The 15136-nt window shown below is 47.7% G+C and overlaps 2 protein-coding genes across 8 annotated transcripts in view; one reads left to right on the top strand and one right to left on the bottom strand.

The window, feature by feature from the left end:
• The first annotated feature begins 1698 nt into the window (after positions 1-1698).
• Positions 1699-12015, top strand: EIF3J (eukaryotic translation initiation factor 3 subunit J). Of its 2 annotated transcripts, none has more exons than XM_065076859.1 (8): positions 1699-1863; positions 1944-2044; positions 7497-7554; positions 7775-7866; positions 8326-8440; positions 9428-9586; positions 10404-10477; positions 11030-12015. In XM_065076859.1, exons 1-8 carry the CDS (start codon positions 1836-1838, stop codon positions 11156-11158), a joined length of 756 nt encoding a protein of 251 aa, XP_064932931.1. In that variant the 5' UTR covers positions 1699-1835; the 3' UTR covers positions 11159-12015. The 2 variants fall into 2 exon arrangements, with proteins under 2 accessions (XP_064932931.1, XP_064932930.1); XM_065076858.1 differs by having other exon boundaries at positions 11027-12015.
• The window catches only part of SPG11 (SPG11 vesicle trafficking associated, spatacsin), a 37905-nt gene continuing 32196 nt past the window's right edge, over positions 9428-15136 (bottom strand). For 5 of the 6 annotated variants that reach the window (XM_065076843.1, XM_065076846.1, XM_065076845.1 and 2 more), the window contains exons 37-40: positions 14836-14924; positions 14181-14336; positions 13943-14094; positions 13176-13571 (exon numbers count right to left, since the gene is read on the bottom strand). In XM_065076843.1, the coding sequence (XP_064932915.1) occupies positions 13391-13571; positions 13943-14094; positions 14181-14336; positions 14836-14924 (578 nt within the window). In that variant the 3' untranslated portion in view covers positions 13176-13390. Of the gene's footprint in view, positions 12293-13175; positions 13572-13942; positions 14095-14180; positions 14337-14835; positions 14925-15136 lie in introns of those variants that run through there. The other variant, XM_065076844.1, reaches the window with a different exon arrangement.

Genomic DNA, 15136 nt, shown 5'->3' with positions numbered 1-15136 from the left:
AAGTAGCGTAGATGCATCATTTTCTTAGCTAGGAGTCATAATGATGTCAAAAATAATAAGTAAAAAAAAAATTGGTCGCGTGAGATTTTGTTTGGAAACAAGCAAGGACGGTCTGCGAAGGAGGAGCTTGTACACATTTTGTGGAGCACATCACTATTTTGGTTGTCTTGACCATTAATGTAATACCGGTTTGCTTTATTTTTTGATACTTGTAAATATGCCATTGTACTGATAGGCTGAATCTTGTAAAATACAATTGGAAGAGAACTCATGTTCTACAAACTTGTGTTTCTTCTGCAATCATTTCTAGCATATCAAATCATAAAGATTTATATCAAATATTTATGTTCTGGCTACTGTTTCTATGATTTTTAGCTAGTATAATCCTTCATTGAAGACTCTTTCCTGTAGAGCAGGGTGTTTCTCATTCAGTTTTCAGCCTTTAAAACAGAAAGATGTGTGGCATCTGTGTTTGAAAAACTAAGGATACTGGAGACCAAACAAGAAAAAAAATAGATGTGGTTTATGTACCAAAATTGTCACAGCAGATTCTTTTCAGATGCTCTTGCTTTGAATCTGGTTTTCAGCGTGAGGCACATTCCGTGGATCTCTGGTAAAATGGCCACAGGGCCTGATCCGTTTCTGTTTTGTTTCTCCTCCTAAGCAGAAAACTTCAGACAGACATAATATTTTTGCAATTAATATGTTCTTTGGCATTGCACAGTTCTTGGCCGTTTCATAATTATCTTCACAGCACATTGAGCTTGTGAAACCCCTTGGTGAGGATGGAACTTGTGCCACTTTGATCTGTAGTTGTGTCTCTATTGTTTATATTGCCTGGTAAATGGGTAACGACAAAAGATGACAAAAATTTGGAAGTATTTTTTTTTCTAGCTAACATGTAGTATCATAGATCATTCCACTTGTTATATGAAACACACATGCTCTAAATTTATTCTCTTCAGACAAAAATATCTCCTCCCTTTCCCCTTAATTGCTCAGATTCTCACAGAAATCACAGTGTTGGGAGGCAGAGGTCAAGTAAACTGGATGAAATGAATGTTTCCAGCTTTTATTGTACTCTTGGAGGTGGCATTTACACTTCTGCTGTTTTATGAAAGAAAAAGAAGAATCTGCGCCAGCTGAAGGAAAAGTCAGCCGAGGCAGCTCAGCGGCCAACACCTGGGCCGCCTCCCGGCCTCTGCCCCTCGCTCTGCTGGAATCGCGCGTTACTGCTCCCATAGGGCTGTCCAGAGGAGCGCACTCGCCCTTCCTCCTGAAGGAGACAGGGCAGCAGTGCCAGCGGGCCCAGCTCGCCCTGCCCGGGGCTGGTTTCTCGAAGCTGATGCTATTTCTGTGGTGTCACCCTGTTCAAAGCACCGCCCGCTTTACTCCCCCGCCGTGGACGCCCCGACCCCCAGATCTGTGTGATCGCTCCCACCAGCCACGTCCCCGGCGGGAGCTCCGGGGGCCGCTCTGGCCTGCCGGGCGCGGCTCCTCTGGCCGCAGCTGCCGCGCCGCGATAGCGTCCGCGGAGAAGCGCCCTTCCCCCGGGGAGCACCGCGCCCACGGGCGCTGAGAGAGCCGGCCCTGCGGGGCTGAGGGACGCGGAGAACCAGGGAGCGCCCCCTTCGGCCCGGCAGCCCCGCACTCCCGCCACGGCGGCCGCCCGCCCCTCATAAGCGCTGGGCGGGGCTCGGCGGGCGGGGCGTGGCCCCCCGGCAGTCCGCCGCCGTCCCGGCGTGCCCCGCGCGCGGCGCTGGCTGGGGCCGCTCTGGCGCGGCTGTCTCACCGTGCCTGCTGCGAGCGCCGGAGGTCGCGGCGCGGCGGGGAAGATGGCGGCGGAGGCGGCGGATTCGTGGGGTGAGTGGCGGCCGCCGCGCCCCGCCGGTGCCCACGCCCGCCCGCCCGTCCGCGCTCACCCGCTCTCCTCTCCCCCACAGACGCCGACAGCTTCGAGGTGGTGGAGCCGGTGGCGAAGCGGCTGGTGCCGGGAGTAGCCGGAGACCGCTGGGCCGGCGAGGATGAGGAGGACGACGTGAAGGTGCGGCCGGGCGGGCCCAGGCCGGGCCCTCGTGGCGGGGCCGGGGGGGGAGCGGAGCGGGGAGCGGGGCCGGGCCCGTCGCGGGCTGTGCCGTGAGGTGCCGCGTGTGCGGGGCCGCGGGCCGGGCGGGGGGGCCGGGAGGAACCTCCCGCTGGGGTCGGGCCGGCCGGATTCAGGCGGTGCGGGCGGTGACGCGCCGGCCCGGGCCGGGCCCTGGGGCCGGCGGGGTCTCCGCGGCGGATCGCGGCGATGCGGGTGCCCCGAAAGGGCAGCGGTCGGGCCCAGCCAGGTCACAGCGCAGAGCGCAGAACGGGCCGGTCTCTGCCCCAGGGCCCCCGCTCGGGGCCGGCGTTTCTGCCCGGGGCTCGTTCCCGCTGCGCTGGTTCTTCCAGGGGAGGGACGGACAGACAGACGCTTTTCAAGGCCGAAGAGGGGTCTTGTGTTCTCTGGGGACCCACCTGCTGTTCCCAACTCTTGCCAGGCTGCTGGGCGCTTTCCTGCAGCTTTCTGTAGCCTCTGAGGTTTGCAGTTCTGAGTCTGACGTGCTGGGCAAGACATCAGAGTTGTGTTTAATGACAGCACTGCTGGATTCCTGCTGTTCACCAGAACCGTCTCCCGTGTGGCACCATCTCTTGGCCAACCCTTTTTCCTACTTCTTCACACCCCCAGGCCCCACCACCCGCAGCTGGAAAGTACAAAAACCTCACGGTGCGGTTTCAGATTTGGTGGTGCTGAGGTCACTTAAAACGTGTTCATTTAAGGCACTGCTTGGACCAGGTTTTTACTGTGCTCCAGAGAGTGATGTCTGCATGGAATCAGTACAAAAATGTGTGGATGTTCATTTCTGATGCTGATGAAAGCAGACCTGCCATAAAAGCTGGTGTTCTCCTGCTTACTTCCAGCTGTCCAGTAGTGAGCCAGGGTGACTAACAGAAATGTAAGGAATGGAAATAGGTGGACTGAAAAAGTCCTTTTTGTTTCAAAACAAGCTGCTGAGATATTGTAACAGACAATCTCGGGAGGTGACCTGGTGGCTGCAGCGTGGTCACCGTGTGAAGCTTTCTGGAGTGGAGTGTTGTGGCTCACGTGGTGAGGATTCATTTGAGCCACTGACTGTGTTACCAGAACCTCTGAAAAACACCAACACAGTTGTCCTTGGAGCTTAGGGGGGGTGCTCTTTTTATAAAAAAGAGTAGTTAATATTTTTTTTGAAAAAAGTTAACAAATTCATGTAAGTTACAGACTGTCCATTTTCCCTGTTAATAACACCCCCACCCTGTAGTTATCACAGGTGTCACATTACAGTAGGCAAAGTAACTACAAGTATCTCTGTGTACAGTAGCTACAGTCATTTGTCAAGAGTGTGGTTAGCATGTAACTATATGTGCATATATATAATTTGTGTATGTGTATATGAGGTTTGCTTTTCCTTCTGCCTTTGGAGGTGAGAAACTCTTCTGCTGCCATAGAATGTGTCCAGGAGTCTTATTCTCTGAGGACACCTGTGCTTTGTGTGGCTGTTTGAATAAAGGAAAAGTTTTTGCACCTGTAGTAAGAATCCAGCCACTCAACTCTCTGAGGGATTGTGGTTGTAGCACTGGAGTTGAGTCTGGAGAGGAGGACTGGGCCAGCAAAGAAAGCTGGTGTATTCTACTCTGATTTGCTCTTTGTATGTAAAGACTGAAAGTGACAGGACTGAGCTTGGTGGTTGCTTTGGCTCCGAATACCTGGTTTGCACGGGTCTACCCTGGGCACAAAAATGTGATAAAAATGACCTGGTCTAAAATAGAAGCACAAAGTGTTTTCTGACCATGAGTTTGTCTCCAGGTTGATATTTCACACTTTGTAATGTGGTTTGTATATCCAGATCCTGTGGTTTATTTTGGAAGATTTTTTTTTAGTAATGAACTTAAAATAACTGTTAAGTTCAGGAAACTTTTACTTACCTGGGTTTAAAATTAGCGTCTTCATCAGTAACAAAACTTCTCTGCAGTGTCCCCCAGCAGACAGGCCTCCTGCCAAGGTGTTTGCATCCTTTTACTCTTGGGCAATTCTGTGCTTAACAAAGCCAAAGCTGAGCGGTGTGCGTGTTGTCGCACAGGCGACAGCCTTGGCCTGGCACTGGCCTTTGTCGGGGAAGGAGAGATCCAGGTTTAGCTGGAACCCCAGTGCTGGAGACCTGTTGCTTTCCAGTCACATATTCTGGTTTTGGGGCAATAATGTGCATTGTCATATGTCTAAGGTACATGTTGTGGAGCACATGAAACAATAAGAGAGTTGCTTTCTTTAAGGGCTTATGTATGTGAAATGAAAGATGTTTTCAATAGCCTTATTTTAGGAAAGTGTGCATAGATGAGTATTGTGGAAGTACTTCAAAGTTCTAAGTTACTTTAGTGGATATTTTGGAACAAAGATGACCTCTTTGATTTACTTAGTGCAAAGACAGAGCACTAAAGCATTTATTTTTCCTCCAAGAGAGTGGTAAAAAATACTCTTGGAGAAGGGTGAGCGGGTGTTCAGCACCCTGCGGCCCCCGCGTGTCTGCAGTGAGATCTTGGCCGTGGCGTCTCCCACGCTGCTGGGCCAGGAGCGATTCCTGTGGTGACACCGAGCTGGCGGTTCCTGTCCCCGGTCCCAGTGGTGTTTGGCTGGTGGGGCTGCGGGTCGGCTCCCGGCAGCCGACCGTCCCTTTGGTTACAGTTGAGATTGGGGTTACAGCGTTGGTGGACAAGGGAAGAGACAGTGACCTCATCTACCTGGGCTTGTGCAAAGCATCTGACACTGTCCCTCATGACATCCGTGGCTCTCAGTTGGAGAGACGTGGATTTGACAGGTGAACACTCAGTGGATGTGGAAGTGGCTGCTGGTCGCACTCAGAGTTGGGGTCAATGGCTCGATGTCCCAGTGGAGACCAGTGGTGTCCCCAGGGGCCAGCACTAGGACCGGTGCTGTTTAACGTGTTTGTCGGTGACACAGACAGTGGGATCGAGTGCCCCTGCAGCACATCTGCCCACAGCGCCCAGCTGAGCGGTGTGGCCGACACGCTGGAGGGAACGGAACATCCAGGGGCACCTGCCCAGCTGGAGAAGTGGGACCGTGTGAACCTCATGGTGTTCAACAAGGCCAAGTGCAAGGTCCTGCACCTGGGTGAGGGCAACCCCAAGCACAAACACAGGCTGGGCAGAGAATGGGTTGAGAGTAGCCCTGAGGAGAAGGACTTGGGGCTGTTGGTTGAGGAGAAGCTCAACACAACCCAGTAATGTGCGCTTACAGCCCAGAAACCACCCACGTCCTAGGGCTGTCACCAGCAGTGTGAGCAGCAGGTTGGGATGTGGATTCTGCTCCTCTGCTCCGCTCTGGTGAGAACCCCCTCCAGTGCTGGTCCAGCTCTGGGGCCCCCAACATCAGAGGGACATGGGCCTGCTAGAGCAGCTCTGCTGTGGGACAGGCTGGGAGTTGGGGTGTTCAGCCTGGAGAAGGATCTGGGGAGACCTAAGAGCAGCTGCCAGTGCCTGAAGGGACCTGCAGGAAAGCTGGGGAGGGACTTTTCACAAGGGCAGGTAGTGACAGGACAAGGGGTGATGGCTTTAAACCAAAAGAGGGGAGATTTAGATTAGATTGAAGGAAGAAATTGTTGCCTCTGAGGGTGGTGAGAGCCTGGCCCAGGTCACCCAGAGAGGTGGTGGATGCCCCATCCCTGGAGACATCCCAGGCCAGGCTGGACGGGGCTCTGAGCACCCTGAGCTGGTGAAGATGTCCCTGCTCATGGCAGGGGTGGCACTGGGGGAGCTGGGAAGGTCCCTCAAACCCAAACCATCCTGTGACATCAGTACGTTTGGGAGACGTTACTGAGGGCAGGGGCTCCCAACATGATGACAGACGCTCCGTCCCCACTGGCCGTGCAGCTGTTCCCTTCCGTCCCCGAGCACCTGAGTGTCACAGACAGGCTGCCCCCCTGCTGGGGCTCTGCACCCTGAAATGTGTCATTCTGAAATGTGTGGTGAAGGACAGGGCAGGGGATGAGGCAGCAAGCTATATAGAGCAATCATGACAAGAGCTATTTAAGAAGTGGGTGTAACAAACTCTTAATTAGATAGGAGCTAAAATAATGCTGCTCCAAATTCAAGTCAGCCTCTTGGAATGTGGAAGGGAAGCTGAATCCCGTACAAGTGCCAATTAACTTGAGTCAGCTGGTAGATGAGCTCGGGTGTCTTCCTTGCTTGGATCAGTGTGTTGCAGTGAAATACTGAGTGTTTCCGCCAATGTCTCTTATCTTGCCGTGCCAGTAGCAACCCTTAGGGATTAATAAATAGCGTGTGTGACTTCCTGCATTACTGTTGTGAGGTGGAAATAAAAAAAGTCGGGATTTATGGTTTTCAAGCTTACTTATAATGATGTATTGACAGTAAGCGTGATTTTTGTGTAAAGGAGGTCTTGGCAAATGTACTCTCTTAAGCTTGCAACTTGAGTCAAAACAGGTAACGAAAATGAGATTCCCGTGAGATTTCTTTAACCGGTGGTGTGTACACACTGGGTCCCACATGATGTAACTTCAGTTTGAGAGTGTGGATTTGCAAGCATATGCCATCCGCTTGGATTTGCAGTGGCACTAGGACAAGGACAGGTCTTGCCAAAACGCGGGGAGGTGTCAGGAAGAAGCCGCCGAGTTGCCGCTGGCTGGGCCTGCAGGTGACAGCAGCAGGTCAGTGCTGTAGAGAACGTGTTTCCTCAGGGTCTGGTTGAGAAGGTGCAAGCTGGAGGCAGAGTCACTGCGAACACCACAGCTGAGACTGAACGTGCCGTGCACTGGAGAACATGGTGACTGCTGGAGAACATCTGGGTGATTTATTTGTGGGAAGAGTCTTTTGAGAGCTCCTTTGGCTCTTAGAAAGCTGCTGGTCAGAGCCGCGCTCTGGTGGCTGCTGTGTCCACATGTCCTGTCCCACGTGCAGCCCCAGGAGCAGAGTCCCAGCCCCGGGACAGGGACACGCCGGTGGCACTGGGAGGGAACAGGGCTGCGGTGGTGACAGCGTGTTGGGGTTTCAGGTGGTTTCAGCTGAGCTGTGGGTTTCCAGGAGTGGCTGCACCACCTGCCTGTACCCCCTGGCGTTCCAGCATCTGGTACTGTGTAATCAAAGGAATTGTTACAAACTCAGTTTTACTGTGGGCATTGATTTGACTGTTCATGATTTTGCTTTTGTAACTATGCTGACGTGAGTGTTGTGATGCTTTGACTACAAGCTGCCTTTTTCATGGTCAGAACTGGCCCTGGAACACCTGGGGTCAGCTCCCCAAAGCCAGTCCCTGTACAGCTCTTGCCTCTTCCTACCCCAGGACAGAAGAGTCATGGGTCTGCGAGCACTTAGAGAGCTTACGTGTGAGATGCTTTTCTTGTTACCTGAACAAGTAGAAAATATGTGTGAAAGAATCTTAATTAAAACTTATTTTGCAGGATAACTGGGATGATGAGGAGGAAGAGGAAGAAGTAAAGGAGACAGAGATAAAACAAGGTAAGACTTACTTAAACATGTGGCTCTGTTTGCAGCATCAGAACAGACTCTGTCTGTCTTGAGTATATCCGAAGAATAAAAACCTCTTAATGGGGTTGGGTTTTTTTGGCAAAGCATGTTGGGATTCCAGTAACTGGGCTCTGTGCCTTTCACTCTGCTTGGTGTTTCAGCAGTAAAATGAGTAGACTTCTCAAGTGCTGTGGTGTTCAATGTTTTACAGAACCAAAGGTTTCAGAAAAAAAGAAAATAGCAGAAAAAATTAAAGAAAAAGAAAAGCTACAGAAGAAGAAGCAAGAGGAGCTTAAAAAAAGGGTAACTCCTTACTTCTTCCAGGTCTCATGAAATTTAGAGGGCAGGACTTTTTTATTTTGAGGTTGAACAAGAACTGTAAAGATTTTGACTAGTCTGATAAAACAAACTTAAGCCTTATACTTAATAACATCTGGGGGATGTCAGCTTTAATTTTCTGTAATTTACACCAGTTATTGGCATAATGCTTATCTCTGTTTCTTTTGTAAGTGCTACATGATAAAACATGCAGTTGTGAAATTGAAAGCTAGGCTGTTTCTTCCCGCTTCTTGTAAAATGAGCAATTTATTGTGTGGCATTGTGGTACTTCACGGGCTGGTTCTTGGGTTTGTACATGCTTGGGGTTTATTGCCTCAGGCAGAAGCGACTCAGGTGGCACTGGAAAAAACAGGATTTTTTAATCCTACCTCTGCTCAAGGGTAAGAAATATAACATTCTCTCTTTATGCCTTTTTAAATTCAGTTAGATGCACCAGAGGAACATAAAGAACTTACACCAGAAGAACAGTTAGCAGACAAACTACGACTAAAGAAATTACAAGAGGAGTCAGACCTTGAGTTAGCAAAAGAAACTTTTGGTAAGTGCAAGTGCACAAAAGAGCTGGATCCTCTAAATAAAAGTGTGTTATGTCAAGATACGCCCCAAAAAGAGCTGAGCAGGATTTGGTGTCGGAGCAGGTGCAGGTTGCGTTAGTGAGAATAAAGAGGGTTTAAATTCAAACTATTGGAGGCATGTGTGGGTGCAAAGGACTAGTTGCAAGAACCACAAAAACATCTTTAGAGTAGAAGGTGCTTTTTCTTAACAGTCCTGGTAGGAGGTTACAGGAAAAAGAGGTGACTACATTTTCCAACATACTGGTACTTCTGGTAAAAAGATGAGTGTTTAAAAAGAAAAAAACCTTAAAAGGTGCTGTCTGTGAATGTGCTGGATGTAACGAGGCTCTGGCTGAGCGCGGCTCAGCACAGCTCACACATGCTGACGTGGGGCAGTCTGAGCAATGGGCTGGATGTTGAGCGAGCCAGTTGGGTCAGTGGATGAGCTGGTGTCCCGGCCTAGGCCTGGAGCAGATCAGTCTGGTTTTGTGCTTTGGTGGAACCAGCAAAGATACTGATTCATAGCAGCATGCTTCAAACATGAAAGCATGTTTCCTTGATTATAGTGGATTGTACAGGTTATTACTGAGGGAAAATTCTGCTCTGTCAGGCTTCTGAAGGAGGACAGGGCCTGGGGGGAATTGAACATAGTTGTGAAGAACCAACTCAACTTTGCACTTAGGAGCTCAAACAGGAATTATTTAAGAGGAAAGGAGCTTCATGTAGGACACGCTGCAGTGAACAGGAATGGCTGTTTCAGTTCCCGAGGTTTGCAGGAAAACCTCTTTCTGCACAGGTCAGGAGCTGGGGCTGTTGCCTTTTGTGTGGCAGGAGCTGGTGTGAGCAAACCCGGGCTGGGGTCTGGGAAAGCCGGGGGAGGGGGGAGCTGGTGCCAGCAGTTGCTGCTGTGTCTGGGTCGTCTCTTAGCGCTCACAGCTCCTTTTCTGCAATTCCTCTGTCTTTCTGTGCAGGTGTAAATAACGCTTGTGGAATAGATGCCATGAATCCCTCTTCAAAAGACGACTTTACGGAATTTGGCAAACTACTAAAAGAGAAAATCACACAGTATGAAAAATCGTTACATTATGCCAGTTTTTTGGAAGCGTTAGTTCGAGACGTATGTATTTCATGTAAGTTAAACCAAAGACATCCTAGAATACACTGCTACCAACAGTGCAGTGGAGTTGAAGTTGGAAACATGCTGATGCAGCGAACATTAAATCAAGCTGTGGTTTGCACTGTGTAGTTTACACTAAATGAGGGACTAATCTGTTACCCTGAGCAGCATCCAGTTCCATCCCCACAAACTTTCTTACAGGCTGTGTGCTGGTCCAAGAGTTTCTGCAGGTCAGCTAAAGACGCGTGTCTTGAAGTTAAAGGCAGTCATCCTCAAAAGTGGGAATTTTTATGCTGATCTAAATCTTGCATGTTTTTCTTGAAGCCATTTAAAAAATAATAACATTTAAAAAGTTCTCTGAGCCAGATAACTTGAGTAGCTCATTTGGAGGGAAACTGTTATAAAATTCAGTTCATGTAACTCCAGGACTGCAAAATTAATTGTTCTGGAATTCAACATATAATGATACAGAGACAAAAGAACTCAAACTCTTTTTCCCACTGCTCTGGTTGGCTGAAGTACTTTTGATATCTTTTACTGGCTTTCAGTGTATCCGTAGTTTACTGTTCAAATGCCTCCTCATTAAGACTTTTGTGTTCAGTAACTCTTAATTTACAAGTTTTACCTTCTACAACATACAAGCTGCTTACAAGAAACCATGGGAAATAGTAATTGTGAATTACCCAGTCTGTGTTTTGATTATTTCAATCAGGTAATTGCCTATACTTAATGCTTATTTCTAGTTTTTAGAGAATATTGCTGTGGGATTATTTAACTGTCTTCTAAGAACCATGTTGCTGAGGAATATTTTTTTTTCTCCCCCGATGCAGTGGAAGTTGATGATCTGAAAAAGATCACGAATACTTTGACAGTACTATGCAGTGAAAAACAAAAACAAGAAAAGGTAAGAACTGTGTGTATTTCTGCAGCTGAAGGGGCTTATGTGGCAAAGCGCAATTTTTATACTCTTCTCTCCTGGCTTTTCCTGTAAATCAGTTTGGTCAACCACTGAAAGCTGTACCTACACAATCCAGTGAAGAAAAGCTTTACTGTGAAATGTTTTGTAAGTTTGTCTAGAACTTTGATTTTTTTTTTTTGCAAGGAAGACACGCAGCCACGCTGGGGATAAAATCATTTGGTAATGTCACAGAACTCGACACCAGACTTTGCATTTACCTAGTTTTGCTTGTTCAGAGTCTGTGTAAAACAGGATGAAAGGCAACAGATGATAAATCATAGAATAGTTTGGGCAAGTGTGTGATGCGGGAGCTGGGGGACACCTGGAAATGTCACAGCTTTACCTGAGCAGGTCCTGTTGTGGGAGGAAACGAGGGGTAGAAATGGTGGCAAAGGCACGTGCACACCAATGCTCACCCCTCAGAGACGTGGTATTACCCTGGAGTCAGGACAAATGAGTACGGATTTTAAAGTAAACATGCTCTTCCTCTTTAAGCAGAATAAAGCCAAAAAGAAGAAAAAAGGTGTTGTGCCCGGTGGTGGTTTAAAGGCTACTATGAAAGATGACCTGGCTGATTACGGAGGATACGATGGAGAATACGTACAAGACTTTGAAGACTTCATGTGACATTAATCTCCCCTTCTGTTGTCTTTCTGTTGCCCACAATCCCTTAAACATGTAGCACAACTTTTCTTCCTTTAAATTCTGCCAAATGCTACAATCAGAACTGCAGTATCTCTGTGCTGGTGGTTGAGCTCTGGACAGGTCTGTGCTCATGCACTGGGCATCCAGGGGGGGTTACAATAAGGACACTTAAAACCTCTGCAAATTGGAGTTCAACCCCCCAAAATTCTGATAATGGTAACTGTTGCTATTTTATAGTAACAGCAAGTAAATTGGAAATTAATTCCAACAGACAAAAAGTATTATAACCAGCACAGCTCAGCGATACGGCCTTAACTGTACCTCCAGGGTGACTTGTTTGGTGACAGCAGCAGTTTGCAGCAAGGCGTGGTGTGCACTTAGTATTACAATTGCTTTGTCTTGAGTTAGAGCTTGAGGTTTTCAGTATATTGTGCAGGGAACTGCCGGCTTCAGCGGGAGGACACGCAGCAGCCGAGAGCCCCACTGCAAACACCAGGTGGGTCAGGGCACGGGGAGATGCTTTGAAAAACACAACTTGTGTCTTGAGTATGAAGTTTAGTTTCCATTGATCTAAATTTCTACTAATGCAGCTGTATGGGTTGGGTATTCTTTAACAGTTAATTGCCTGGTTTAAGTGTAAGAAAACAAAACTTCCTTTTGGTCTTTTATGGGTTGTGGGAGATCTTTCACAACTCAGTCATTTTCCTTCATTTTAAAACAAAAACTTGCTTAGCAAACTGCAACAGTTACAGTTGGGCAAATTGTTATGTTAACAACTATGACATCTGCAATGTTTTATAAAGCAACTAATTTAATAAAAATCACTATTGAGGACTTCACTGTGGCTGTCTTGGGACCAGTTCTTTTGAGGAACTTTATCTTTTACTGGAACTGCTGCACTCAGCGGCTCATACGTACCTTGGTGTATTTGAGGGTGGCTCTTACCAGGTATTGTGTTCCAGTCCTGCAGGTACAGCTTGCGCTTTTCTCAGGTGTTTCCCAACACAGCCAGGATCCACGTGTACTGCCTTCCCCATTGGAAATGGTCCCAAATTGTTCCAGGCTCAGGGATGGTCATTCTCAGCGCAGCTCCAAGTTCTCCTTTCATGCCATGACCTTGACAGTTCATGTTAAAGCTTGCTGGCCAGGAGTTAACTTGGTCTAATCACAGCCAGCCTAGTTCATTTGGTCTTAGGAGACTGACTAGAACTGTACTTCCATATTGTGTTCTGCTCAGGCATCATCCTCCCTGCATGAATGTTTTATTTATCAAAGGAGCTGTGACCTGTCCTGTGTCTACCTGTGTACAACTTCCAGAGCAGCCACTGCACATTTAAGATACTGTGCAAGTAAATGTTATATGGAGCAGTTGCTTGCATGAAAGCATTCAGCAACCCAAAGGAGACTAAGGTACAAATCCAAGTTAGCATCTCTTTGCTGATTAACTTGGTTGCTATGGCAACTGTATTTTTGCTAGGATAATGTCTAGTATGCTATCATTTAATTGCACTTAGAAGCTCTGTTGTGTCAGCTCTGGCTGAGCACACACAGTCCCAGCTGCAGGGGGTTCTGCCTGAAGCAGCGTCCAAGTCTTGTCCCCTCTGCAGTTAAATCAGACCCACTCTTGTAAACTTGCTCCATACCAACTGTCTGCCCAGTCAGACTGGCTGAGCATAGAAAGGGCTTCAAATTTGATAATGGTTACTCCAAGGCAGCAGCAAAGGTAAGTACTTGCTGTTCAGAGTTGTGCAAGACTTATTTCACTTTATCACTAAGCTAGAAAACAAAACCAGGCAAATCAGACTGGAATCAAGGGCCAGATTATCCTAGGGAATCTCTAACACTTTCAAAGGAGTTTACTGATTGTCCTGATTTCATTGTCAAGCTCCTGGGTGTTCTGCACATTCTCTTTCAGCCTTTTGTCAGCTTAGTTACAATTTCCATGGTGATCCATCACCCACATGCCTGAGTTCAAGTCTCTATTTGCTGGTTACTCAAGTATTTTGTAAAGAGATTTATTATACAAAACACAATTTTAGGTTAATACAGTCTCAGCATTTTAAATATTTACAACGACCACCAGTTTCCTGGAGGAACTTTGACATAGCAGCATATTATTGTAAGCAGGTAATTAATAAAAATATCTGTTAAAGAACCAGTACTCCCTATGCAAGAAGCTGTGGCACCGGTACCTGTGGAGCCAGGTGCTGGACTCTAGTTGGACAACATGTCGTTAAGGCAGCAGCCGGTCTGTGTGTCCTTCAGCAGCGTGTTCACCACATCGTAGAACTTGTGATCGTAAGCCAGTCTGTAGTATGTGTAGATATCTTCACAGTACGTGAGCAGTTTCTTCAGATTTTTCAGAGCAGCATCAGTTGGCGGGTGTTGTTTAACTCTGAAAATAATTGTCCGTATAATTGAAATAGACTTTACAAACAATGACTGTAAGACTAGCTTGCTATAGAACTATAAGAAATATTACTTAAAACGAGGTTTTGTTCAACATGTTTGTTGGATTGTCTTGGTTGTTTACTTTGCACTAATTCCTTTTTAAAATGAACATGTCCAGCTCAATAGGATGGTAGAGCCTGCGCTATTTCCATGATACACGTAAGCAGCTGAATAGATCTCAAGTCCCTGTACATGATGCTTTATCACGTAAGAGGTTCCAACAGCACTCAGACTTACATGTGACTGAACACACAGTTGCTCCTCTAAAGTAGCCTGTGGAAAAGAAAGCTCCACTTTGACCACAGACCTACTTACTTCTTTGCAATCTCCTCGAATACACCAGGCTTCAGCGGCCTTTGCTGTTTAAATTCTTCTAAGTAAGTGAAGTCTCCCTTGGTGATCACTTGTTGGTACAGAACTTCAGCCCAATCTGGAACGAACTCGTACGCCTCGGCCACGATGGCTGCCTGTGGGGACACCAGCGCTGGAGTCACTGAGCAGGAAGGGAATGTTCTGGCACAGAAAGAACGCCAGAGGAAGAAGCCAAGCTCACCTGGTAGAATCTGGGCAAGGCCAGGATGGAGCCCATCAGGCTCTGTCTGTCCAGGTTGATCAGCATTGTGCTCTGCCCCATGTTGAGAAAGTGCAGCTGGAGGGTTATGAGCTTCGTCAGCCGAGTGCAGCGAAGGGCCTGGCGCACACAGGACTCCTGGGATGGAAATCAAACACAAACACAAGCTGCTGGAGCGTGGTTCTAGAGGAAAGCAATAAATATTCCCGAGCGCAACGAGTTCAGAGTTCTCAGGTATTTAATCTTTTAGATCCCTGCAGTTTTATCATTGATCATATTCCATTAAATGAATCTTCACTCACCACAAACATGACTTCCATCGTAATCAGGCCAGTTTTTAAACACTTTATATTATTCTATTCTTGCCAGTTAAGCTCCTAGCCACTCCTCTCAAATGGGGGAACCTGCCTGCAGCCCCCAATGTCAAAGCCTCAATAGGGACCAGCCGGTGGCTCCTGGATGCCACAGCGTTACTAGGACGCTGCTGGGCCGGAGCCAGAGGCCCCTCCGCTGCTCTGCTCCTGGACAGGGCTCTGCTCACCCTCCCCACAGCAGCTGCCTTTGTTCTCCCTGTCCAGCCCACTCCTCGTGTGCTTCCACCACTGTACAGAACTCAGACAATTCCAGCTCATTTTACCTTAGAATAACTTTCTGCAGCATCAATAAAAAGGGTCAGAGCTTTCATCAGCAGTTTCTTTAAGCTGGCAACATCTCGAAGAGAGTCCTCTGAAATGGCGAAAAAAAAAACCAATTAGTTATAAAGGTTACAAAGTAAGTTACAAAAATACCACCTGGTACCAAGTCTGCCCCCAGTGTTTCACAAAGCAAAAGACCAAAATAAGTTTTCTTATTAAAAAAGTGCAAAGAAACAGTGATGCCTGTTCGGTTAATGGGCCAAAGCTACTGCTGAAACCTGGTGAAGTGACTGAAAGCTGGGA

Source organism: Columba livia, chromosome 11 (assembly GCF_036013475.1).
Source record: "Columba livia isolate bColLiv1 breed racing homer chromosome 11, bColLiv1.pat.W.v2, whole genome shotgun sequence".
Taxonomy (NCBI): Eukaryota; Metazoa; Chordata; class Aves; order Columbiformes; family Columbidae; genus Columba; species Columba livia.
Note: the sequence above shows the minus strand (reverse complement) of the source record. Positions and strands in the feature narration are given on the sequence as shown.

Coding starts and splice junctions, on each gene's coding strand:
- EIF3J (XM_065076858.1), top strand. CDS start 1,836: ATGGCGGCGGAGGCGGCGGATTCGTGGG. Junction 2,045..7,496: donor ATGAGGAGGACGACGTGAAG/GTGCGGCCGGGC, acceptor CTTATTTTGCAG/GATAACTGGGATGATGAGGA. Junction 7,867..8,325: donor AAGAGGAGCTTAAAAAAAGG/GTAACTCCTTAC, acceptor TTTTAAATTCAG/TTAGATGCACCAGAGGAACA.